Source organism: Halichoerus grypus, chromosome 5 (assembly GCF_964656455.1).
Source record: "Halichoerus grypus chromosome 5, mHalGry1.hap1.1, whole genome shotgun sequence".
Classification (NCBI taxonomy): domain Eukaryota; kingdom Metazoa; phylum Chordata; class Mammalia; order Carnivora; family Phocidae; genus Halichoerus; species Halichoerus grypus.
In genome coordinates this window covers 148,297,810-148,325,581 of record NC_135716.1, presented here as the reverse complement: position 1 = coordinate 148,325,581, position 27,772 = coordinate 148,297,810, and the positions used below count along the sequence as shown (strand labels likewise).

At 39.2% G+C, this 27,772-nt stretch overlaps 1 protein-coding gene across 6 annotated transcripts in view; it reads right to left on the bottom strand.

Moving 5' to 3' along the window:
- FAF1 (Fas associated factor 1) overlaps positions 1 to 27,772 on the bottom strand; it is a 503,750-nt gene that overhangs the window by 21,450 nt on the left and 454,528 nt on the right. For 5 of the 6 annotated variants that reach the window (XM_078073166.1, XM_078073169.1, XM_078073167.1 and 2 more), the window contains 2 exons: positions 27,443 to 27,520; positions 18,941 to 19,156 (listed from right to left, as the gene is read on the bottom strand). In XM_078073166.1, the coding sequence (XP_077929292.1) occupies positions 18,941 to 19,156; positions 27,443 to 27,520 (294 nt within the window). Of the gene's footprint in view, positions 1 to 13,888; positions 13,962 to 18,940; positions 19,157 to 27,442; positions 27,521 to 27,772 lie in introns of those variants that run through there. The other variant, XM_078073168.1, reaches the window with a different exon arrangement.

Below are 27,772 nucleotides of genomic sequence, written 5' to 3'. Positions count from 1 at the left end.
AAACATTATACATTAAATAAAGTGTCTTCAAAAACAGAAACACACATAAAACAAAGTTATGTATTGATTGGTTGATGAAAACTTGTAACCAGAGGCTCATAGGAACTTAACTCTGTACTTCTCTTAGGAGCAATATTAAGTATTTGCTAACTCAGTGTTTGTGGCAACTTTATACAACATAACTACTATGAAAAATGGAAACTGACTGTACTTCTTCAGTTCTAAAACCAACAGCTCCCTATAGCCTCCAGAATGAAATAAGAATACAGTAATTTTTTAACCTCAGGTATACTGCTTACTACAATCTGTACCACCGACACATACCTTTTTGTTCAGCCAAAACAGTGTATTCTTCTTCATGTTGTGCCTCACTTGGCAGGATGTGTCGTCCGTGCCTGCTAAGGTGATTTCCTGCCTTATCTCCCCCACCAGACTTGGCCTTGTAGACCAAGACCATGTCATAATCATCCTTACACCCACCACAGTGTGCCATCCCTACATCCTTCTATCCATCCTATATCCACTCACATCTTGGTGGGTCCTTACTCTGTGGTAGGCCTGTGCAAGGCCAGTGTCAGAAACTGGACGTGCAAAGGCAAATAAGACGCAGTACAGCTATTGCCCTACATGAGCTTACAGACAGCAGACCCTAGAGGACCCTGACATAAATGAGGTAAAAATCTCCAGGAGGAAATAAGCCTGTCTCTCACCCTAGGAAAAATGCCACAGACTAATACAGAAATGCTTCCAGCTATGAAAGAAATCTGCTGGTTTGGTAAAACAGAAGACAGATATTAAACTCTAGATATTTCTAGTTGAACACCACTCTCAAGCTATTGTTACTAGGGTTTGATATCCTTACTTGAAAGCTGGAGGTTTCCAAAAAGTTAAAATTGGACAAAGATTCTTTGTCTTCTTGAAACCAAAACATGAATGAAAAAATAAGGTGGCGAGAGAAATAATCACCATTACCATCATACCAGTTACTATCATTATATTCATGCTCTGTGGTAAATGCTATATGTACTAAACATCTTATGTTCATTTTTTCATTTAATGCTCACAACAGCCCTTTGAAGTAGGTATTGTTATTCCCATTTTTACCAAGAGATTAAGTAACCTAAGATCGCTCAATGAAGAGCTGATCCAGAATTCAAGGCCAGGTCCATTTGACTCCATAGCCTGTATATGCTTTTGTTTCAGGCTACAATGCCTCTGAAAGGTGACTGAAAAGAAGAGGTAGTATTAAATAAATCATCTTTACAGTGTTGATTTATATTTGCTTATAAAACAAGCAAGGGAAAATAAATACCAACAATCCCACCTTTATTTTAAGTAGCCAGTTTGAAGAAAGTATTCTTCCTCTGCAGTGAGGGAAAGTGGCTGAAGCCTGAAGGACCACTGCAGATTTGGGGGCAAGTTTATATTGAATATGTTGGCTCTCTAGAACATCTCCAACGGACTGCGTGTTCCTCAGTTTCTCTTGAATATCCCCTTGGAAAATACAGCTGGTATTTTGTTAATACTGGTGACTTGAGCTGGTGCTTGTTAGCACAGCTGACCCTTGAACAACATGATTTGAACTGAGTGGGTCCACTTAGATGCAGATTTTGTTCGATAAATATGGTATGGTACTGTCAATGTATTTTCTCCTTAATAAGATTTTCTTTACTTTATCTTACTTTCTTGCAAGAATACAGTATATAATACATATAACATATAAAATATGTGTTAATCGACAGTTGATGTTAAATTGGTAAGGCTTCCAGTCACCAGTAGGCTATTATATTAGTACATAAGTTTTCAGGGAGTTAAAAGTCGTATGTGGATTTTTGACTGCACAGGGGGTTGGCACCCCTCACCCTCATATTGTTCAAGGATCAACTGTATTCTTCTGAGGCTATTTTTACCCTTTACTAAAGGACTAAGTTCTGTTACAAATGAAAGTAAAAAGTCAAACGCTTAGAAGTTTCCCAGTTTACAGAGTTCCACCCATATATCCAGTAGTAAACCCCAGAAATGAATTTGAGATGTGAGTATCTTAAAAAATAAAATTATAAAAAAAATAATTAAATTATATGTGCAAAGAAGGGTTAACATAGCAGACTTGACAGCTATTCTTTTGAAAGGCTTGCTTACAAGGTTGGCCCTTGGCTGGCATTTGGGAACTTGGGTTTGGAGAGGCTTCCCACCATTCCCAGAACTGGTAAGAGTGGCTCACTATGCCTAAACTGTTTGGGCAAACAACGTAACTTATACTGAACACCTGCTTTCCTTCTGGGATTCTGAAATTTTGGGATATGTCACTGCAGAGGATACATACATGATCTCTCTCCAACTAAAAACTCTGGGTACTCAGTTCCTAATAAGCTTCCTTGCTTGGCAACATTTCACACGTGTTATCTCAAATCATTACTGGGGGAATTAAATGTGTCTCATGTGACTCTACCAGGAGAGGACATTTGGAAGCTTGTGCCTGGTTTCTGCTGGACTTTTTGCCCCATATGCCTTTTCTCTTTGCTGATTTGGCTTTGTACCCTTTTGCTGTAATAAATCATAGCCATGAGTATGACTATATGCTCAGTCCTACGAGTTCTGCTAAGGAATCAATCATTAAACCTTGGAGTGGTTATGGTGTCAGTTGGTGTCAGAAGTGGGATTAAAAAGCCCAACCTGACTCATTGAAATATGGTGAAAGCATTGTTTGAGAAAAGAAAGTTTGAAGGGATAGGGAATAGTCAACCTTTGGTGCCTGAGTAGATATGAAGTCATTCATACATGGCATGAAACAGCTGCTATCGGTTGTGAGAGCTAAAAGTTACCTATGGAATTTTAAAATGATAGATCCAATCCAGGAGAGTTGGCTTCATGGCTCCCTAATTGCTTTTGGCTGCACTAACTAGAGTGAGGGGAAAAACTGCAGCCTTGTAATGCCTTTGGTTTTTGTTCTCTCAGGTGGAAAGAGAAAAGGATCACAAAATTTCCAAAGGTGAGCTTTGGATAGGCAAAAAAATGCTAAAAGTCTGCATTGTTCTCTCCTTCGAGTAGGGGAGGAAAAAGAGTTAAATTAGTTCCCAGGGCTGGAGCACAATTTTAGATAAACCAGAGGGGGAAAAAAGGGAGAAAAATACTCCAGCCATTTCTTCAGCTTAGCTGTTGTCACCTCTGTTGCTGCAATAGCCAAGTATTGCTCCCTTCCCATCTTCCCTTGCATTCCAGCAGGGATCTTCCCCAACAACTTTAATATTAACCCTATACATGCTAAAAGTATTGCTAGGTGTTTGAGTAAATGTGCAATGAGAAAAGGGGGGATTTAAAAAAATAATGGTCTTGTGGCTATTGTATCTGGATACATGGTAAAAATGGATATAAAGAATTATATGCTTTTAATTTCATAAATGCTAGAGGGATCATCCTGACTAAAGAAAGCTGAAAAATTGTGTTAGTAGAACACTACTTCCTTGATTCACCCACTGGTGAGTGGGTTAAAATTTAAACTGAGTACTGGAAATAGAAAATGTCTCCAGATTTTTGCTTATTGAAGCCTCTAGAAAAAGGGAGATAACATGGGAAATAGAGGCAGTCTCCAGATAGAGACACACCTTGGGAGTTTTAAAAACAGTTTTTGGTTTGCTAATGAGCTCTTACAAAATCAGATCTCTGATCTTTAGAGGCTGATTTCCCTGTGTGGTGTGCATATTTCTGAGTAGGTAAGTTTGGACAATACCAAAGGGCTTAGGAAAGCCTCGCTTGTCACTTGAACTCAGAACACTGCTGCCTGGTCTTGTGGCATCTTGGCTTTGCTGCTGCTGAAGAAAAGTTGCTGGCTTCTTTTGGAATCCTAAATCCACAGATCCTAATTGTCTAGACCTGACTCTAAACAAAAACCTGACACTGTCTGTTGTGAGCTGTTTCAGCATCAGAATGTGCTGTGCTGAACTGAAAGCAAGCATAAGCTCAATGAACATGACTTTGACCCTGGAACTGTTGTAAATTTAGGACACCTCTCTGTGGGGCCTGAAATTTGAAAACATGATGAGTATTGCCTGTACTATCTGAGTCACATACAAATGCCTCTAGGAAAGGATTTGTTTTTTTGGTAGGACCATCTAAAATCAAGCTGCTGGGGCGCCTGGGTGGCTCAGTCATTAAGCATCTGCCTTCGGCTCAGGTCATGATCCCAGGGTCCTGGGATGGAGCCCTGCATTGGGCTCCCTGCTTGGCGGGAAGCCTGCTTCTCCCTCTCTCCCTCCCCCTGCTTGTGTTCCTTCTCTTGCTTTGTCTCTCTCTGTCAAATAAATAAATAAAAAATAAAATAAAATAAAAAATAAAATCAAGCTGCTGATTGGTTTATATTAGGTATAGAGACTGACTGCATTCCTAATTTGTGATTCCTGCCAAAAGCTACAAGTTGGGATAGGGCACACCACAAGGAGTGTGACCCCTCTGCCCATTCCTGACAGACTGGACTCCTGACTTCCTTTGGGAGATGTCTCACTGCTGTTGACTTGTGTTCAACTTCCCAGCTTAGTTGCAGTTTGCAACAAAAGACTAATAAACTCTACTTTTCTCACCTTTCTCCTGGTATACACACCTCAGAAAGACAATCTGATTATTAAATGCTGCTGTTCCCAAAAAGGGATTGATCTTTTCTAGGATGCTCACCAGAAAAACGAACAGGATGAAAGGGGTGGGAGGTTATGTAAACCCATTTTGAAAATTTTTTGTAATTCAGTATTTTGACCTGACCAATTCCTAAATATGATGTATCTTTCTGGTGAAGTTGTGTAAAAATGATTTTCTATAAAAATCTTTTGTCCCTCTTGCAAATACAATCCTTCCAGAGAAAAGGTCTAGATGAGAGTAGGGGATGATTAAAAAAAAAAAAAGTAAAACTATGATTGCTAAATGAAATATACTGACTTTGTAACAAAGGAGAAAAAACAAAAACAAAACCCTGGCATGGGGTGGGGGAGGAGGAAAGCATTAAAATCTTTGCTTTTCTAAACTGTTCCTGGAAACTTTCCTCTCTTCCTGAAGGAAAACTCCCCATGCTGGCTTTCTAAGCTCCTGCAAGTGCTTTGAATTCAAACTGACTGCTGAGTCTACAATCACACATGACAGTGTGACTAAGAGACAGAAGGCAGTTGTCCCAGCTCCTTCACTTCCATACAGAACACCTCCAGATGTTATATACACTCACGAGGCAGATGACCTGGTATCCTGGACAAGCAAATCTATTTGAGATTGCTTGCCTTAGGCAGTCCCTCTGAAACCAAGTGCTGAACTAAACTGTTTGGACTGACTGAGAATCTATGAGTGGGAACTAACACACTGGGCCTAATGCGTGTCCTGTTTGGGGTGCTCTAGCAATTAATCGTAAATTTTGTTTCCACGGACCATGTATGCCTTCTGGAGATTGTACTTCTTGTGTGTATCCTGATATGACACTGCTGAGCCACAAAAATTTCAAATAAAACTTTCACATCAGAGATCCACCCTCTTTTGGAAAGCTCAGACCCAATTCATCTTGAAACTAAGCAGGAAATTGTACCAACACATTTCACTGCAAACCTCTTTGGTATTCAGTCCTATTTCCATGCAATCTCAACTAAGAGTACTCTGCTTTGTGGCCACAGTAACATGGAGGAAGGAGGAGAAAAAATGCTCCCTTAAAGGAAAATATGCTGAAAGCGAGATGGTGTGGTTTCATTCTACACATAGAGATTTGCCCAGGGGCATGTCCAGCTGGTGAGCTACATTATTTCTTCCAAGCACAAGGTCTACACATTTTATTTTATTTTTTTAAGATTTATTTATTTATTTATTTGTTGGAGAGAGAGGGGGACAGAGAGAGAGCACAAGCAGGGGAAGCAGCAAGCAGAGGGAGAAGCAGGCTTCCCACTGAGCAAGGAGCCCGATGTCGGACTCGATCCCAGGACCCCGGGATCATGGCCCGAGCCAAAGGCAGACGCTTAACCGAATGAGCCACCCAGGTGTCCCAAGGTCTACACATTTTAAAGCATCACATGTCCTGAGCATCTACCATGTGTTGTGTCCTTGCCCTCACATCACCTCTCTTAATTCTACAACCACCTCATACATAGCTATTATTATCTGCCTTGTACAGACAAAGGAACAAGTTTAGAGAGGTTGTGTGCCTTGCCCAACGTCCACCTGGTAACAGGTTCTTTTTATCACTGTGCTCTCTGTTGACTGCCAATAGTTGGAACACATTTTTCCTATACTAGGGAGACTGCAATAAATAGTGGACTCCCTTCCAGGGAAGAGTCTGTTATAACACAAGTGACAAAACGCAGGTCACCCTCATATTAGGAATGAGAAATGTGTGTCAAAACTTATTTCTTAAAGGTTAGAGATACGGCAAAAGCAGTGACTTGCTGGAAATGGATAAAAGGAACTCCGCATTACCAAATCAAGCAGCATGGGCCTCTGCCATTTGCCAAGTGTTTTCATTATCGCTTTTAATCTTATCATCACAATATATTAGTGAGGACACATGACATTATCCACACTTGAAAGATGAAGTAACTAAAATATAGCAACGAGAAATAATGTACTCAATGTAACTCAACAAACAGATGGAAGTGCCAGCATTAGAACCAAGATCTCTCTGACTCAGACACGATAGGAGAAAACTATGGAACCATTTATCAAAATACTTATTCCAGGTATTAGTAGACTATGTATAAGCATCTCTCTAATCTTCCCCTGCTTGGCTGCATTTTTATCAATCTCATTTTAAGTCCTGCAACATCCCTTGACTATTCTTCTGGCTTCAGTCTTTCTTCATGTCAATTTATCTTTCTAGGCTGCCAGTGAGATATAATGGAAAGAATCAGCACCTTCATATTTAATTTCCACTTCCTGGCTATGTGATCTTGGACAAAACACTTAACTTACAAGCTTCAGTTCCTGTATCTGTACAATGGGAATAAGATTTGCCTGATATAATAGATTTTGGACATGTGTTTGAAATCTGCTTCTTTGTGCCTTTCATTTTTTCAACTATAAGGTGAAGATAATATCAACTTCATAAGTTGGTTGTAAGGATTCAATTAGATCACGCCTGTAAAGTGCATAGTATAACTGCCTAATCCACAGTGGGAACTCAATAAATGGTAGATAGCATAAGTGTTGTCAGTTAGAAAGGTGGGAGCTGAAAGGAGGGAAGGAAGACTTATTTTACAGGGGTTGGTCAAAAAGGCCTCAATGAAAAGGCAACATTTGAGCAGAGACTTGAAGGAAGGACATGAGCAATGCAGATTTCTAGAGGAAGAAAGTGCACATGCAAGGCCCTGAAGTTAGAAAATGTTTTGTTGTATTTCACAAATAGCAAACATGCCAAGGTAACTGGAAAAGATTGAGTGGAGTCAGAGAAATGCCAGGGAGTCACATCAGGGAGGGCCTTTTAAAAGCTTGGAACTCCCATTACAGGGTTTTGAGAAGTGATTTGCCTTATATATATATTTTAAAGTCTCTCTGGTTTTTAGAAAAGGAGACTGAAGGGGGTAGGGGAGTTGCATGGGTGGAGGCCAAGCGGCCAGTTAATACCACTGCAATAATCTGGACAAGAGATTACAGTGGCTTGGCCTAGGGTTAGTTGTGGAGGCAGTAAGAAGTAGACTTAGGATATATTTTGAAGGTAAAACCAACAAAATTTGCTTATGAGTTGGATGGAGAAATGAAAGACGAGTCAAGGATGACTCCAAGGTTTCTGGCCTGAAAAAAAAAAGGAATGAAGTTGTCATTTAATGAGTTGAGGAAGACTATAAGAGGAGCAGGTTTAGGGGAGGGTAGGAATCAAGAGTTTATTTTTGACTATGTTTATTTATTTTTTTAAAAGATTTTATTTATTTATTTGATAGAGAGAGAGTGAGTGAGCACATAAGCAGGGGGAGTGGCAGAGGGAGAGGGAGAAGCAGGCTCCTCACTGAGCAGGGAGCTCAATCCTAGGTCCCTGGGATCATGACCTGAGCCGAAGGCAGATGCTCAGGAGCCCCTAGTTTTGACTATGTTTAATTTGAAATGCCAATTACTCATAAGGTGGAGGTGCTGAATAGCCAGTTGTGTGTACAAATATCCAGAGTTCAGGGGAGAGCCTGGGCTGAAGATATACACTTCTGGAGTTTTAACTGTATATATGACATATAAAGCCACAAGACTGAATGAGATCACCTAGATAATGAGGGTAGTAAGGGAAGAGATCAAAGGACTGACATTTCTTGAATACCTACAATGTGCCAGGCAATGTGAATTTATAAAATATGAAATAATGTATGGGTAATCTTACTTTGATGATAACCATGATGACCATGTCATTACCTTGCTCAACAAATTTATATGAAATAAAGCCAAGCTCCCTTGACTGGTAGTCTAGATTTTATACAGTTCCCGTTCCTAGAACTTTACTATACAAGTCCCATTTTTCAACTAATCTAGACTGCACTCCACCATCTAGCCATGCCTTGTGCTTTCTAACATTAGCTTCTTTCTTCAAGCTGTCCTGGCTGCTGGAGAATGTTGTCCCCTTATCAGTCCAACAAAAATCCTATCCATCTCAAAGTTTTGTTCATCTGCTACCTCCTGGACAAAGCCTTTCCTGATCACCCAGGTCAGCAGGGATCTTGGTCAACTTTGAGTTCTATTGCCCTTTTTGTCTGACTACTCTTAGAACCCATTGCATGAACTGCATTATGAGGATTATTTTTGTATGAGAAGCCAGGGTATTCTCAAAGGCAAGGACCATGCCTTATTCTTTGGCATTTAGCACATGCCTCGAAAAATAAAAAGTTTGTTGGTTAGCCTGGTGATGGGTATTAAAGAGGGCACGTACTGAATGGAACACTGGGTGTTATACGCAAACAATGAATCATGGAACACTACATCAAAAACTAATGATGTACTGTATGGTGATTAACATAACATAATAAAAAAAAAGTTTGTTGGTAAACAGAGTGTGAAATACAACTAAGTGTATACTTTACCTACATCTGGCTGTGACTCTATAATAGGAATTACAAAGACAATATGAAGAAATCAGAGAAGACGAAATCTTTGCAAATGTATAAAACTGAGCTTCATTTACACATTTAAAGTATTTTTCTAGATGATAAACTACCTCACTAATTTATTCCTTCCTTTGGAATAAATCAGGAGAAATGATGGCATAGGGATTAGGAGCACAGACCCAGAGTCACAAACTTACGTTTGTATCTGGTTCTGATATTTACTATGACATTGGGCAAGTTACTTAACCTCTTTTGTGCCCGAATTTCCCCATCTCAGTGAGGACAGGATATTTACACCTTCAGAATAGTTTTTGTTTGTTTTCTTTTCTTTATTTAAATTCAATTTAGTTAACATATACTGTATTATTAGTTTAAGGGGTAGAATTTAGTGATTCATCAGTTGCATATAACACCCAGTGCTCATTGCATCAAGTGTCCTCCTTAATGCCCATCACCAGTTACCCCATTCCCCCACCCACCTCCCCTCCAGCAACCCTCAGTTTGTTTCCTAGAGTTAAGAATCTCTTACAGTTTGCCTCACTCTCTATTTTCATCTTATTTTATTTTTCCTTCCCTTTCCCTGTGTTTTCAGGATTAAATGAGATAATGCATATAGGGCACCGAGAATAGTGCCTAGTATAGTAAACCCTCAATAAATACTATTATTAAAAAATTTTTATTCTGAATGTTTGGTTATTGGATAGTCATCATGATCATCATTTTTCATATTTAGACAGTATCTCACAGTTTACAAAACACTTTTATATACATTGCCTTATTTGAGCCATGCTATGGTCCTGGGAGAGGCCAGAATTTATTGCTTCTAATTTATAGAGAAGAAAACTGAGACTTAGAGAGGGGGTGTTCCTTGTTCAAGGTTGCCCAGCTACCCTTTTTGATTCCCAGTCCAAAGTTCCTTCCTCTATATCACTGCCTTCCCTCTATTCCATCTCCTCAATCATTTAAGAGACACTTAAAAACTTTTCAGATTGATTTAGTGTGTAAGGCATTGTTAGGGCATAGGATGCTTCATTTCATTACTAAAATTTATAATTTAGAAAATTATACATTTCTTAAACAAAACAAATAACCTGAAGAAATATAAATCACCCTTGCTAGAAGGAGTATTTTTTCCCCTTTAATTAGAGGGCTACTATACCAGATGAGAGTTTCCTGTAAGACCTATTTAAGAAGTAGCTATATTATTCTTTTAAATCTTTTGTTACCTAGTTTCTTTTGTTGTAAATATTATGTAAACAGTTTACCAGATGACTTCAACCTATAAAGCAAGTGTCCTGTGGTCAAAATACTCCAGAAACATCTTTCCTTATAACATCACTTTTGAAAATAAAGCAACTAAGAGGCTTGGGCTCTAGTCCTCCATGGTCATCAACTGCATGTATGCTCTCAAGCAAGCCATGTCACCCCAGGCCCTCATTTTCTCCATCTGTTGACTGACACTAATACCGCCTGCCTTGCTACCTCCCTAAGCTGACAAGAAAAGGACTGAGATAACCCTGTGAATGCATTTTGCACCTGAGTACGATCTCTTGGTTTCTTTCAGTCAAGCAGGTTTTTGTGGCTTACTAGTGAGATGCATGTGGTGGGGAAGTAATGGGAGGGAGGGAGAAGAACTGAGCAGGAAGAGGAGATGGTGTGAGATTGTGTATGCTTTGGTCAAGAGTTTGGACTGTCAGCCTTTAGAACCACTGATGGCTTTTAAGCAGGAAGGAGATAAGATATCATCAAATTTATGTTTCAGAAAAATAACTCAGGAGTCAGTGGGGAGGATGGGTGGGAGGTGGGGTAGACAAGACTGGAGTCAAGGGGAAGGAAACCATAGGTTTAATCCAGCTATGAAGATGTGAGCAGTGGGGACAGTGGGAAAGGAGAGGAAAAGAACAGATTTGAGAGAAGCTTAGAGGCAGACTGATATTGTGACCGACTAGATATTAGTTGTGTTCCATCCACAATCATTGTTCTTATTCTCTAAATCTTGATCATTTAGGGATATTGGAAAACCTCAAATAATTAGATGTGGTGATATTAAAATATCTGGAGGGAATGGAGCAAGCTCAGCAGTGGTAACTTTAACATGTATCTCACTGATTAGATGCTTCATCTTGCTTTATCTTGAAAACAAAGCTTTTAAGATATAGGTAGTTCAATGGCATTAAAGTTCTTCCTTCTGGTTCTTCTCTTTTTTTTTAAATCAGACAGTCTAATATAAATTTAAAATCAATCTCACTGCAATATTAGAGGCATTAACATATGAAAGTCATCGAAATACAGAATATTTTAAAAATTGGTGCTTGGAGCTGCATTTTATTGCATTTACTATGTGGTCTCTAATGTTGATCTTCTAGTTTTATTGTCCTACTGCTCTAATTTTAAAGTGGAGCTCTGTAATCTATTAGCAGAGTTTTAAAAGGAGCCAGTGATCTTAAAAAGCAATGGCCATAACAAAACTTGGGTTTTAATGCTGGCTCTGCTATTTATCATGTGACATAAGTAAAGTGTATCATTTGATCATGCTTTGATTCCTCCATATGTAAAATGACAGCATTGGCCTTGGTATCTCTGAGATTCCTTTCAAATATATCAATGATTCCAATGACACATTATTTTGTCTGGTTTAGAACATTTGGGTATTTTTTAACATAAATATCCATCATTGCTCTAAAGAAAGAATTCACTGCTACCATGCTTTCTTTAGCTATAAGCTTTTCCCACCTCTTCTGCCTCTCTTCACTTAAGATAATTATAGCAGATACTGTTCACTATGTGGTAGGGACATAGTAGTTTACATTCACTTATTTAATTCTTACAACAACTCTCTGAGCTAGATGTTATTATTTTTCTTTCAAATAAAGAAAAGTGAAGAGATAAACATTCAGCACGGCCAAGTAAGTTGCCCAGTGTCATAGAGCAGGTATCTGATGGAGTGGGATTCAGATATAGGTCTAACTACAACCAAAACTTTTATTTTTAACTATGCTATTCTGTTTCCACTCACCCAACATCTCTCTGTGCAAGGCTCAGGTCAAATTCATTTCCTTTATAATGCCTTCCCTTACCACTGCAGGCTGAAATTACTTATCCTTCCAACTATGGGTATAATTTATAATGCAATTTGTTTTAAATGTGTTTTCACTAGATGTGAACTCTTCGAGGTCAGTAACAATATCTTTTATTTCTGTATCATTAGCGTCTGGTATGGAGGTTGGTAGAGTGGCTGCTCAGCAAATGTTTTGCCATACGGAAGAACAAATACATGAATGAAGTACAAATTAAACTACTTATATTTCCTTATGGTGGCAAATTGGATATCCTTGTGTTATTGATAAAGTCAAACATCATCCAACAGCAGTTTGTGGATACAGACTGTAAGTTCTACAAGGGTAAGAATTATGTCATTTTTCTCAGCACTGTGTTCCCAGTGCTGAGCTTAGTGCTTAATGTAATAAAGGTGGATGGGTGACAGAGGAAGGAATCCACATACTCTAAATTTGTAAGGCTTTCCCTCCAGTTAATTTAAACAAACATTTACTGAGGTCCTTTCACTCTGTGAAAAACCCTGCTAGAAGCTTGTTTATACATTTCCTCTAAACATAGAGGGAGAAAGAAAAAAATGATAAGCTATTGTTATGGAGGGGGAAAAAACTAGAAAGCAGGAGAAAAATAGGAATATATTCGTTACTTTTAGAACATAAAGTGTCTTATATTGTATTTTGGGATGCATGCATGTTTGTCTGCTTGGGGGGAGTGGGTTCACATCTATAGATCTGGAGGAAGACATGTTCTTGGGGGCAAGAATGAGGGCTGTGTGATTACATAAGTGACAAGACACACAGGGCACTCACTAGTCCTGAAGCTAATCTGCCATTACCATCCTCCTTCCACAGTACTCCCTAGTCATGTTATAAACAGAAGACCACACTTTCCAGTTGCAGATGGAGCTTCTCTGAGTGATATGGATAGGAGTAGACAAAAGAAGGAAAACAGAGGAGGCAGGAAGGGGAAAGAGGGATAAAAAGATAAGGAGGAGGGAAGAGTGGAAAGAAGGAAAGAGAATAAAAAGGATAAAATGGGACTGGAAAGAAGGGAAGGGGTGGGAAAGGAGAGAAAAGGGAAAAGGAAGGTTGGGGGATGCTGACATCCTCACACTGAGTGGCACGGGGCCAGTGCCCAGTAAGTCCAAAGGGGAACCGGGAAGCTGTCAGGGGCCCCTTACTCTGACTCTGAGGCAGGGGAAGTAGGGGTTAGGATCACTCCTCAACTTTAGGACTCAACTACTTCAATACCAACTACCTCTCAATGCCCAAGTAAGCAAATGGGCCACTGATGTTCACATGGCTCTAACACATCCAAGAGGTAGAGCTTAACGGCCAAAGCTCTGGTAGTGAATACTTCTTCTCTTGGTAACTGTTACTAGCAAAACAGACAGCAAAACAACAACAACAACAATAACAGCAACAGCAAAAATCAAGTCACTCAATGTTCCCAGCACCCTGACAATCAGCTTTTCTGAGGAAGGCCTGTGTCTGCTGCTATTTTGGTTGTCCCACAGTGCTCAGTTCAGTGGTATACCCACCAGACATTTGGTAAATAGTTGGACAGCTGGGAAATCTTTTTTTTTTTTTTTTTTTTAAGATTTTATTTATTTGAGAGAGAGAGATAGCACTAGCAGGGTGGGGAGGGAGAAGCAGGCTTCCTGCTGAGCAGGGAGCCTGATGCGGGGCTCGATCCCAGGACCCCGGGATCACGACCTGAGCCAAAGGCAGACGCTTAACGACTGAGCCACCCAGGCGCCCCTGACAGCTGGGAAATCTTAACATGAAGTATTGTTTTGATTGCGGGGTGGGGGTGCAGAAGAACGTTTACCAGGTCCTATGGTGAGAAATCAGTCTCTGCTTTGTGGAGAAAAGGCTGAAGACACAATAAGAGTTAAGTCTTACGTTATTTGTTATTAAAGAGGCAAAGTCTTAAGATGTGCTTTTTAACAGTCTTTAGTTTGGTTGTAATTTAAGATGACTTTTACAAATTAGATCCTAATCCTTGCAGACACAGATGGCTGTTAACAGAATAGCCTTGCAAAAACACTAGTCATTTGACTTGAAAGAGCATTCAGACAAGGATGAAGGGCCATTAACTCTCATCCTACCCGTGACTCTAGGAGGTCTAAGGAGTCCTGGGTGGGCTTTCTGGGTTTAGGTCTGGGTCTGGAATCTGGGTGGGCCTAGGGCTTCTGTTCTCATTTGGAACAGCTTCTCTAGGTCACTCTGGAATCAGAGATTTAGGTCAGACTGGAGATCATTACCATTTGACAACAGTAACTAAATACTTATGTGTGAGGTACCATGATGGGAACTTCAGGGGAGGTAGACATGAACATGATATGGACAGCCTTTGTAAAAAATTATAGAACAACAGAACAAGTGCTATGACAGAGGAATGTACAAACTGCAATGGGTACATAGGTGAGGAGCTTGGGAGGAGGGGAGGGCTTCTGAGAGGGGATGACATTTGAGCTGGGCATTAAAAGATGAGGTCAATGTATCATATGACCTCACTGATATGAGGAATTCTTAATCTCAGGAAACAAACTGAGGGTTGCTGGAGTGGGGGGTGGGGTGGGAGGAATGGGGTGACTGGGTGATAGACACTGGGGAGGGTATGTGCTCTGGTAAGCGCTGTGAATTGTGCAAGACTGTTGAATCTCAGATCTGTACCTCTGAAACAAATAATGCAATATATGTTAAGAAAGAAAAAAAAAGAAGATAGCAGGAGGGGAAGAATGAAGGGGGGGAAATCGGAGGGGGAGACGAACCATGAGAGACGATGGACTCTGAAAAACAAACTGAGGGTTCTAGAGGGGAGGGGGGTGGGAGGATGGGTTAGCCTGGTGATGGGTATTAAAGAGGGCACATTCTGCATGGAGCACTGGGTGTTCTGCACAAACAATGAATCATGGAACAATACATCTAAAACTAATGATGTAATCTACGGTGATTAACATAACAATAAAAAATTAAAAAAAAAAAAGATGAGGTCAAACAGGCCAGGAAAAGTGGGGAGGGTGGATATTCAAGGAAGAGAGAACACAGTTCAAGAGCACAGAGGCATGAGAATCTTTTGTGTCTTCCATGAATAGTGAGCAATCTCTTATCTCCTGGTGATAGAAACACGTAATGAGAGGCAGAACTTAAAGTGGGAAAGGTAGGTATGACTGTGAAGAGTTTTTGAAAAACATTCTAAGGGGTCTATCCTCATCCTAGGGCTATAAGGAGCTTTTAATGAGTTTTTATTTATTTTTATTTTTAAAAATATTTTATTTATTTATTTGACAGAGAGAGACGGCGAGAGAGGGAATACAAAGCAGGGGGAGTGGGAGAGGGAGAAGCAGGCTTCCTGCCGAGCAGGGAGCCCGATGCAGGGCTTGATCCCAGGACCCTGGGATCATGACCTGAGCCAAAGGCAGACGTTTAACGACTGAGCCACCCAGATGCCCCTATTAATGAGTTTTTAAACAACAAAGGGAATGATCAGAATAGGGCTTTAGAAAAACCACTCTGTGCAGATAATATCAGGTTGACCAAGGACCATAAAATGGACCTGTGATGGATATTGGGAAGCTCTTGATTCCTCCTAGAGAAGCAAGCCTCTGGTTAGACTTTTCCTCTGGGAAACTGGGACAAACTTGATCTAAACTGCTTTGGGGGGCACCTGGGTGGCTCAGTCATTAAGCGTCTGCCTTCGGCTCAGGTCACGATCGCAGGGTCCTGAGATCGAGCCCTGCATCGGGCTCCCTGCTCAGCGGGAAGGCTGCTTCACCCTCTTCCACTCCCCCTGCCTGTGTTCCCTCTCTCGCTGTGTCTCTCTCTGTCAAATAAATAAATAAAATCTTTAAAAAAATAAAATAAAATAAACTGGCCTTGGGATAGGGTTTGAGGTAGAAATGGGATCAGGTGTGAAAGGGTCACTGGGAGAAGATACTGTTAACCGGATTGAATAGTGTTCTTCAGCAGTGTAAAGGGTGAATGATTGAGATTTAAATCAAGAGTACATTTTCTCGGGGTGCCTGGGTGGCTCAGTCATTAAGCGTCTGCCTTTGGCTCAGGTCATGATCTCAGGGTCCTGGATCGAGCCCCGTATCGGGCCCCCTGCTCTGCGGGAGGCCTGCTTCTCCCTCTCCCATTCCCCCTGCTTGTGTTCCCTCTCTCACTGTGTCTCTGTCAAATAAATAAATAAAATCTCAAAAAAAGAAACAAAAACACTTCTTTAAAAAAAAAAAGAGTACATTTTCTCTAAGACTAGGTGATTGATCCTCCATTTAGGGCAAATCCACAGTTAACACAGTCTGCACTGAAAAGGCTGAGTGCTGGATCAGCAGAACTTGAAGCGGGTAGGTAGCAGGCTCAAGAACCTTCTGCATTTCACTTCACAGTTCCCTTGCTTATTTGCAACAACAACTTTGTACAGTCTACATTTCTGCCTTGTGAGAAGAGGTCACTAATACTGACCATAAAATCCAGCTTCTTTAGAGATTTTTCCCCCCGCACCCTACCTCCAGTAATCAGGTTTAAAAATTAATTTGAAAGAAAATAAAGTTTAATTTTAAATGCCAGCAAAGTCCTTAGATTCTATCTCTTCTAGTACTTTCATTTTCAAATGAAAGGCCCAGAAGGGGAGTGCCTTAAAACCCAGGGTTGGGATCTTAGAAGTTCTCATCACAAGGGAAAAAAAATTTATAAATATGTATGGTGACGGATATTAGCTAGACTTACTGTGGCGATCATTTCACAATGTTCACAAATACTGAATTATTATGTTGTACACTTGAAACTAATATAAAGTTATATGTTAATTATACTTAAATACAACAAACAAACAAAAAAACAAGAATTGGGAGAGACTAAGTTAGCTCCTAAGTTTTATAAGTTCTTTAAGAGAGATGTTCATCATAGAACAGTAAGTATGAGAACCAGGCTGATCTTGAACCCCTTGCTAGGGGCTCTTTCCTAAGTGTTTATACATTTAGAGTTTAACTTCAGTGTCAGAATTAAAGTAGTTTCTTACCTGGCTATGCAGTACACAGAGCATGTACACACATGTGTTCCCTGAACATGTCTGTGTGTGTTATATGTGAACAAAGAGGAAGAGCTTGGAGCAGTAGGCGGGGCTAGTAAGACAGGAGCCAATGGCCAGCACCTAGGGTCCATTCTAGTTTCCTTGGCTTAGACATAAGTAGTAGGATCCTCATCCCACCCAGGAATCTTGTGGCTGAGTGGTAGGGCTAAACACATACCACTGGCTTCTGTCTCTACTCCACAAATCTGACAGCCACTGTGAGGGACTAAGATGAACCTAATCAAATTCTTGGTTTTGTGTTTTAGATGAAGTCTAAGTTACTAGATCTCATAAATATTAGATCAATTAAATGGAATCACAGACTATTAAGTTTACTGTGTATCTTAGAGGTAAGCTAGTCTAAGCCCCACCCTATTTAAAGTAGGAACACCGGGAATGAATCCTTCTCCACATAAGTCTAGTATTGCTGAAAAGGAATCATTTAGTAGTGTTGGTTATCTCCAATGTCAGGAAAACCACTACTTCATGATACAAGATATTCATTCCCTCCTTAGAAAATACTTTCTTATATTGGGCCAAAATTGCCTCCTGTAACTTTCAAATCATTGGTCCCAGTTCTGTCCTTTGAGCCTCACAAAGTAAGATCCCTCTTTTTCATGGCAGGCCTTCAAGTAGCTGAAGACAACAATCAGGTCTCCCATGGCCTTTCCATCTCTAGAGGAAATGTTCCTCAAATTATATGATTCCCAGTTACCTCGTCTTCCCACTAGCCCTGCTCTAGACATGCTTTTTTTTTCTTCAGGCTTCAGAATGGAGTCTAAGGATTCTTTGAGAGTGAGTTTATTTTAATACAGAGTTGAATAGAACCATTAAGTTATCCTCTCGGGATTATACCTCCAGAAACGCAGCTAGCATTTTCTTAGCAGCCACAACACAATAATGTATATTCAGCTCAATTCAACCATAACCTCTGATAACGCATGGTCTTTCCATCCCAAATGTGAGTAATTAATTCTCTAAATTTACTGTGGGAATCTATTTCTGAATATTTCTGTAAAATTCTTATAGGTTCATTTTTGTCTATTGTTTTAGTATTTTAAGGTTTTCTTGAATCTTATTTTTCATAATCTATAAATCTGATAAAGTCTTCATGTAAGTTCCAGTAAGCATGGTGAGTAATAAAGGATTAAATATAGAACCTCTTGGTTCCTTCTAGGGAGAGGATAATCACTTAGTCAACACTTTTTGGATACCATCATTTAATAAGCAATGAAACTACTAGCTATAGATTTATATCTTTCTACTTTGCCCCAGGATACTATTAGAGACTATCAAATACCATGCTGAAATACAGAAACACAGTGAATACAGGTCATCCTCTGTGACTTTCCAGGATAGTAAGAACTATCAAATCACAAAATACTCTTGGTTTAGCATGTCTTAGTGAACCTATAATCACTGATTCTGATTGAATTGTTAAGCTGTTAGGCACACAATTCTCAGATCTATTCTGAGGTATACAAAGATGAGATCTTGGGAAAGCCTATATGGATGGTGGAATAGGGAAAATAGCTAGGAAGGAAGAAAGACCTAGTACCTAATTTCTTCTATAGGCTCCTGGGCACAAGTCTGTTGGCCTGGGAAGACATACCTTCTCCGAAGGCTGAGGACAGAATGGTGTGCAGAACAAAGTACTCCTAGGTGTATGGTCTTGTAGTAGGCTGTACCATGGGACTTTTCTTGGACTATTTTGTCCAGCCTTAATGATGGGATATCTCCCACTGGACACATTTCCTAAAATAGGCATGTGAACTTACGTCTCTCCTAGGAAAGGTACTCAGTAACTTGAACTCGTCCCATGGAAATCCTTTGGAAGCTACAAAATCAAAGACAATCTGGAGCTTATTGCTGGCCAGGAATCGCCGCTCGAGGAACTCGCCACTGGGGGTCCGGATCCGCAGTTTGCTCACGGGTTCAGCATTTTCTTCCTTTGGCTCTGGAGGCAGGGCCTGCTCTAAGGAGAGCCGGATGGCCTAAAGAAGGCAAAAACCAGGTGTCAAAGTGTGTGATAGATAGGACTGTGGGGAGTGGGGCAGGGAGAGCCTAGAAGAAAACTGCTGCTTTGTATAAACCCATCAAAAAGTTACTGTCCATTTATTAACCAAGCCTGATGCTTGACAATAGAATCATGTTTTTCATTTTCTTAATATTAGCCCAATAAGCAATTAATTAAAATAAGTCCCACCTTGATGATACGTGTTATTAAATTGATAGGTAATCACATAGAAAATAAATGTAATTTAATTGTTCTTTCCTGAAGGGCTCAGGTGCTTGTGATTGAGGAAAGAGGTATCAAATACCCAATTGCTTCCTTTCTAGGGTATGAATTAAAGCTATTAGAAACATTTACAGAAGACACACATGTAAATAATATATTTGAAAAACACAGATTTCCCAAATCAAAATAACTAAAGAGTTTGTAGAATACTAGATATTATATTAACATCAAAATGGAGTGGAAAGATTCACTTGGGAGGATGAAAATCTTTGGAAATAGTGGTGATGGCTGCACGACATTATGAATATAATTAATGCCACTGAATTGTACACTTAAAAATGGCTACAAAGGCAAATTTCTATCATATGTATTTTGCTACAATAAAAAGAAAGTGGAATGGAATGGAAAGAAATTAAAATATCAGGTTTATTGGAGGTAGGAGACCATAGTCTTAGTTCTAGCCTTGTCACTAACTTGCTGTGGGATTTGGCCAAGTCCAGATTTCCGGACCTAGAGATGGCTCAAATTCTTCATTTCACAGGTAAAAATACAGATTCAAATAGGTGGAATAAACTGTTGAGAGATCTCATGATTAGAGCTGGGCTTGAGCCCAGGTTTCCTGGTTCTCAACATATAATATTGCATTGTTTCACATTCACGATACATTCCGTTAGATACTCCACTAGAAGTTAGAAGGTCTCTGATGTAGGAATCTATGGCAGAAATTCACGAAAACCTTTTTGTTTCTAGTACTCCAGGAGGCTCCTTAGGTAAGTCCGGTATCAGCATGCTCAGTCTCACAGTTATATTCTTGCCTGGTTACTTTGACATCTTCATGTTCCCAATTTGTCATCAATAGAAAAACAAAATATTCCCTCAATTGATCTACAACTATTTTTTTAAATTAATTTATTTGAGAAAGAGAGAGAGAGAGAAAGAGAAAGAAAGCGAGCATGAGCAGGGGTAGGAGCAGAGGGAGAGGGACAAGCAGACTCTGTGCTGAACATGGAGCCTAGCCGAAATCAAGAGCTGGAGGCTTAAATGACTGAGCCACCCAGGCACCCCAACCTACAACTATTATAATCAAGTAACATGAGTGAAATCTTGCCATTTGCAACAACATGGATGGAGCTACAGAGTATAATGCTAAGTGAAATAAGTCAGTCAAAGAAAGACAAATACCGTATGATTTCACCCATATGTGGAGTTGAAGAAACAAAACAAATGAGCAAAAGGGAAAAATGAGAGAAAAGAGAGAGACAAACCAAAAAACAGACTTGTAAATTATCGAGAACAAACTGATGGTTACCAGAGGGGAGGTGGGCAGGGGGATGGGTGAAATAGGTGATGGGGATTAAGGAAGGCACTTATCGTGATGAGCACTGGGTGATGTATGGAATTGTTGAATCACTATACTGTACACCTGAAACTAATATAACACTGTATGTTAGCTGGAATTAAAATAAAAACTTTAAAAAAACTGTCTTTGAGATTAAAAAATATTTTTCCTGATTATAAAAATAATGTATATAATCATTGCAAAAATAAATGATAAGAAAAGCATTACAATTAATTACCAGATTCACCATCGAGAGATAGCCACTGCTATCCTTTGAGTGTTTACACCCATTAATTTTTTAAACCATTTTTAAGTGTACAATTTAGTGGCATTAAGTACATTCACAATGTTGTGTTACCATCACCACCATTTTTTTCTAAAACTTTTTCATCACCACGCTCTCCACCAATTTTTTGTGCATATTTTTATATAAACATATATATTTTAAACTTTTTTTTACAAAACTTGAATCATTGTTATATTGTACAATGCTTTATCTTTTGTCCAAAGTCATGCACTTTGTCACTGTTTTAAAGTTTTTATTGAAATATAACATGTATATGAAAAAGTGCATTGTATAGAGATAGCGTACAACAGTGTAGAACTTGATAAATTTTCAGAAGTGAACATACCTATGTAAGTGGCACCCTGATCAAGCATCTCAGAAGTCCTTTAGTCCCCTTCCTAAAAATTATCTTCCTTAATCACTATCTGCAGTTTATTTATTTATTTATTTAAAGATTTTATTTATTTATTTGACAGAGAGAGACACAGCGAGAGAGGGAACACAAGCAAGGGGGAGTGGGAGAGGGAGAAGCAGGCTTCCCGCTGAGCAGGGAGCCCGATGCGGGGCTCGATCCCAGGACCCTGGGATCATGACCTGAGCCGAAGGCAGATGCTTAACGACTGAGCCACCCAGGCGCCCCACTATCTGCAGTTTAAAAAACTTTAATAATTAAATGTGATGTATGGCTAGGAAATAGGCTTTGGGTATGACAGACAGAGGGTCAAATCTTGGCCATTAGGCATATGACAGTCTTTATGAACTTCAGTTACCCCATAGAAGAAATAGGGCTGATAATACCTTTCTCAAAAAGGTTTTTGTATAAAATGCAGTAATGTTTATAAAACATTTAGCAAGTGCTAACACATAGCCAGCACTCAGTAAGTCCCTAGCATGGAACCTCATGATGTAATATTGTGCTCAACAGATGACAGTTGTTATTGGTGTTGTTATCATTATCATTATTATAATCCCTCTGCACCTACTTTAAATCAGAACTTAATATGGTATTTCCTGGTTTCTCCTCCTGTTCTCCCTTTAATCCACCTGTCTGCTTGCTTTCTATTTTGACATTTCCCTGCACAGTATAACAACAGATGCTACATTATTGTCTGAACTCAACCAATTATACTAGAGAAGAATAAACAACAGTAGCTCATTACCCCACTCATTGTGCAGACATTATCCGCTTCCTCAATGCACCCAGTCTCTAGAGCTTTTCCCCAGAATGAAAACAGACCTCAGATATCCCACACCAGTGGTCCCAATGTGGAAAACAATGAAGAGATATTAGGTAAGTTGGCAACCTTGGGATCTGAATACCCAAGTTTTACCGGTAAAAAAGAACAAACATACATCAGTAGCTCAGTTTCAAATATACTGGCTAAAAACAAAGGCCTCATATAAGTAAACATTGTTATAAAACAATGACATAAAGGACACCTACACTTGAATAGCAGTCATAGTATAAACACCATTGTTAAACTTCAATTTGGTTTGCTCAACAAATATAATTTTTTATTTGCATCATTTTAGGTTTGTAACAAAGCAAGGAAACCTAGTATAAGTTGGAAATAAAAATTGACCTTGGACTTTTTGTTTTACTAAAAAATATGAATACTCAAAACATTCACATCTGAGGGATGAGAAATGGGGACTTCTTGGAAGTGAAATTTGGTAGTAAAGGTAGACACCCAGAAAAGATAGTTTCTACACAATTATATTTTTTTAAACAGGAAAAATAATATATACTCACACCACTCTCTTACAATAAAAATCAAGGACTGACTTAATTTACACACATACATATACAAATACATAAATACATGCATGCACATATTATCTTCTAGGCTTCTACGAGTACCCATCAAGTAACAGTTTATAGCTGGTTGAGGCAGAGTTTGAAATAGGCTAAAGCTAACAGCTATTAATTCCATGAATTCTTACTGAGCACCTCCTATGTGCCGGGCATTGTTCTATATGATAGGAAAATATCAGTGAACAAAATAGATAAAAAAAAAAATTCTGCTTACATGGAGGCGATATTTTAGTAGGGTGGAAGAAAGACAACAAATACACACATAGGAAAATGTACAGTTTGTCACAAAGTGATGAGTGCTATGGAAACAGTGCAGGGAGGCTGGTAGAAAGGAGGGAAGGGTACAACTATAAACTCCGTAAGCTTGGGGTGCCTGGGTGGCTCAGTTGGTTAAGCCTCCAACACCTGGGTTTGGCTCAGGTCATGATCTCACGGGTGGGGAGATCGAGCTCCTCGACCGATGAGCCCTGCATTGAGCCCCACACTCAGTAGGGAGTTTGCTTGAGATTCTCTCCCTCTGCTCCTTCCTCCAGGAGCACACACTCTCCCTCTCTCTCTCTCTCTAAAATAAATAAATCTTAAAAAAAAAACCACACACACATAAAACAAACCAACAACTCTGTAAACCTCAATAAGCAAAAAACTGTAGGCCAGCGAGAAAACACCTAGAAGAGAGAGGGAGTCACATGGACATTTAGATCAGAGAGAAGTATTACAGGCAGAAGTCACAGTAACTGCCAAGCCCTGGTGTCTGGCTTGACTGAGGATAATGTGGCTGGAGCAGAAAGATCAGAAGAGGGGGATGGAGGTGGTTAGAGAGGAATCAAAGGAGAGGGGTGAGTAAATCATACATGGCTTTGAGTAGCCCAGAGAATGATTTTTTTCCCATTTTAAAATTGAGGTATAACATAAATAAAGTAAAACCCATCCCTCTAAATGTATAGTTCTGTGAGTTTTGATAAATGCATATCATCATCAATCAAGGTAAAGAACAGTTCTGTCACCCCCCCACCCCACCCCCCGCTGCAATTCCCTCATTCCTAGCCCCTGGCAACTTCAATCTGTTTTCTGTCCCCAGTTCTACCTTTTCTAGAATGTTATATAAATGTCATATAAATGGCTTCCTTCATTTAGTGTAATGCATTTGAAATTCATCCATATTATTGACTGTATCAGTAGTTCATTCTTACTTATTGCTAAGTGGTATTCCATTGTATAAATAGATATACCAGTTTGATTACTCCTTCTCCAGTTGGGGGACACTTGAGTTGTTTCCAGTTTTTGGTGACTACAAATAAAGTGACTATAAATGTTTATGCACAGATTTTTGTGTGAACCTAAATTTTACTGTTAACTTTCATTTCACCTGTGTAAATACCCAGAAGCCTGACTGCTTGGTCATATGGTATGTATATATTTAACTTTAAAACAAAGTGCCAAATTATTTTCCAAAATGAATGTGCTATCATTAATGACTGTCATCATTAATATATAAGAGTTCCAGTTGTTCTTCATCTTTGCCAGTAGTTTTTTCTTTCAAAAAGCCATCTAATTGGTGTGTACCTATTATGGTTTTAATTTGCATTTCCCTAATGACTAATAATGTTAAGCATCTTTTCACGTGCTTATTTGCCCTTGTGTAGATCTTCTTTGATGAAGTGTCTGTTTAAATATTTTGCCCATTAAAAAATTTGGGTTATTTGTTTTATTATTGAATGTTAACAGTTCATTATGTATTCTGGACAATAGATATATGATTTTCTCAGTCTGTGGCTTGTCTTTTCAATTTCTTTTTTTTTATTTTAAAGATTTTATTTATTTTTGACAGAGAGAGTGAGTGTACAAGCAGGGTAAGCAGCAGACAGAGGGAGAGGGAGAAGCAGGCTCCCTGCTCAGCAGGGAGCCCAATGTGGGGCTCGATCCCAGGACCTTGGGATCATGACCTGAGCCGAAGGCAGATGCTTAACCGTCTGAGCCACCCAGGCGCCCCAGTCTTTTCAATTTCTTAACAGTGTCTTTTGAACAGTAGAAGTTCTTAATTTTGATTTAGTCTAATTTAGACACTTGTTATTTTATGGATTATACTTTTGGTGTCAGATCTAAGAAATCTTGGCTTAACTCAAGATCATGAAGATTTTGTTTTCTTCTAGGACTTTAATTTACTGATTTCACTACAACAAAGTGAGACCAACCACTAAGGAATTTCCCTGTAACCAAGGTGATCTGACTACACAATACTTCCACCTTTCCAAAGGATTTTGAAATACTAGAGATAATTAAGATAATAAAACCATTCTTGTTTTTCAATACAATTATATGGGTTAGGATTTCTGGTTAGAAGGAGAGGCAGTATTACTGTGAAAAGTCAGGTGACCAGGCTTCTAGTCCAGATTATGTGTCCAACCAGTTTGGTGACCATAGGCAAACTGTATAATCTTCCTGAGTTTCAGTTTCTTCAGAGGTTGCACAATACCAGCTTTCCCAAAGAACTGTTTGTTGTACATGAGTGTGCTGAAATATGTTAACTGGTGCTCCACGAAGAAAAGGGTCAAATAAGTTTGGATAAGACTTAATTAAATCAAGATACACAGAAGATAAATTGTTTCTTAATGGTGGGATTTATAAGAGTCTTTATTTGTGACTCTCTGGAGCACTACCTGAACTTGGTTTTTTTGGACTGATAAGTATAATAACGACTAGTTGCAAAACATGACTTGTTCTCCCTCCCTCTGTGCCCCACCCTCTCACATGTTTACAGCGGGAACATATATATTGAGGTATGCTAAAGGATGTTTATGGGGTCTTCTATGAGAGAACAGGCTTTATCTGTATTGGGAAAGAGAAAAAATTTTAGCCCAGGGTAAAAAAGGTAAATCATCAGAAGAAAGTACATGTACCATCAAGCTCTAGATCCAGAACATGCAGTTAATTGAGTACACTTGACATTTATCAAGTATATGGTTGAAGATACAGTATTGAGAGACAGCATGTGCATTGTGAAAGAACAGGAAAGAACGAGTCCTAAATTTTTAAACTATATTTCTTGAAATAGCCTAAAAGCATAATGACAAATCTGTCTCTTAACTTTTGTAAAACTCTGCAAACATGATTCCTATAGACACACAGAATGATATATGACCTTGTACTGGAATGGAGTAAGTGAAAGAGCATGCACTTTAGACCAATAAAGACCTAGGTGAGAATCTCAGCTGTTTTTCCATTTCTATGTGTGACTTTTCAATGAGCTTCAGTTTTCTCACTTGTAAAGAAGTCTCTAACCTTGTAGCTTGTTTTAATGGTCAATGAGTAAGCATATGTAAAGCAGCTAGAAAAGTACTTGATACACAGAAGATGTTCAGTAAAATATTTTCTACCCCCCGTTACTGAGAGTCCTCAGTGTACAGAGACCAGGGTTTGTCAGGCACAGTATCTTGTCCATATGTGATAGGCACTCAGTAATGTGTATGAAGATGAGTAAACTTTGATTTCCAAACTGTGAAATATTACACATCTTTCAAGACCTGACTCAAATATCACTTCTTCTATAGTGTGGTCTGTTTCTCAAAGCTTAACAGATTTTTACCTTGCCAATGAGCTCTCTAAGTATTTTGCTCTTACTTCTATGTTATTTGGCACAGTTTTTCCTTGATTTGCTGTTACTTGTAGACATGCTGCATCTTCCCTACAAGATGCAATCTCTTCTTGCAGGCAGAAACTGTTTTATTATCTTCTGTTTCTCTTTCAGTGTTTAGCATAGTTCTTGTTCAAAAAACATATATTGAGTAAGTACTAGGTAACATCCTCTGACCGGGAATGATGACTAATAGAGTTTTCCTCAGCTCAAGTTAGGGCCCTTCGGGCCTTTCCATCACTTGTTAGATGGCTTTCTCTTTTTATAAGTAAATCTTGCTATTAATCCCATGTCTCAAAAAAGTTCTAAAAATCTGTTTTTGTGACACCCCTTCTCTTTGTTCCCACTGCATTTTAGGCAAATCTCTATTACAACTTTTACACATAGTTTTGTAATTCTATTTTTAGAAGACTATGAACTCCTGGTGGGGATGGCCCACATCTGTATCCCTACCCCCTAACAGATTTTGGGATGTACTAAGTATTCAAAAAAATATTTGCAAGATGAGTGAATGAAAAATTCTATTATTATGAACATGACATGAACTTGGGGGTAAAAATAAACCATGTTAAATGGATTTCCCATACATAGGGGCCCAGTGCAAGATGTCACAGAAGTAATTCACAGTGTTTTTTGGTGGGGAAAATGAAGACTGGGAAAGGGCAGAAAATACAGTCTTTGTATTCTTGGGATGAAACAATATCCAAGAGGGATGCGAGCACTGGTCATGCAAGAAAAGGGAAAAGCAATTGAAAACAACAGAAAACCATGAATCTAGTACAAGGTCAAGCTTTCTAAGAGTTCCACACAAGAGAGCAGGAATGATTCTTTTAAGGAAAGGTTAGGTTTTCCATACTAAAATGAGTCTGGAAAAGGTGGAAAGAAGTCATAAGAAATTAACAGCCTCAGTATCAACTGCAGTGGAAATAAACCTAGCTTTTGAATAATGTTACTTGAAATTATGCCTACCTCACGTTCCTCTTCTTGTTCTTTGCGAATCTGCTCCAAACGAAACTGTTCTGCCATCTCTCTCTCATGAGCTTCCCTCTGTCAATGAAAGAGAAAGGAAGCCAGCACTCAATAAACACTGGTTGACTTAAAAAGGAGAAGAAAAAAAAAAGAGCTCACTCCCAGCACTGTGATAATAGAAATGTTTTTTTCTGGAACAAGAATGGAAATGGAAGCAACAACAAAGCATAGCTCTCAGCTCATGTTGAGTACCCATACAAACACCTGCGTAGTTCTGGGTAGTGTGGCATTCAAGATCCATCAGAAGACCTTTCCCTGGTCTTCCTTTCT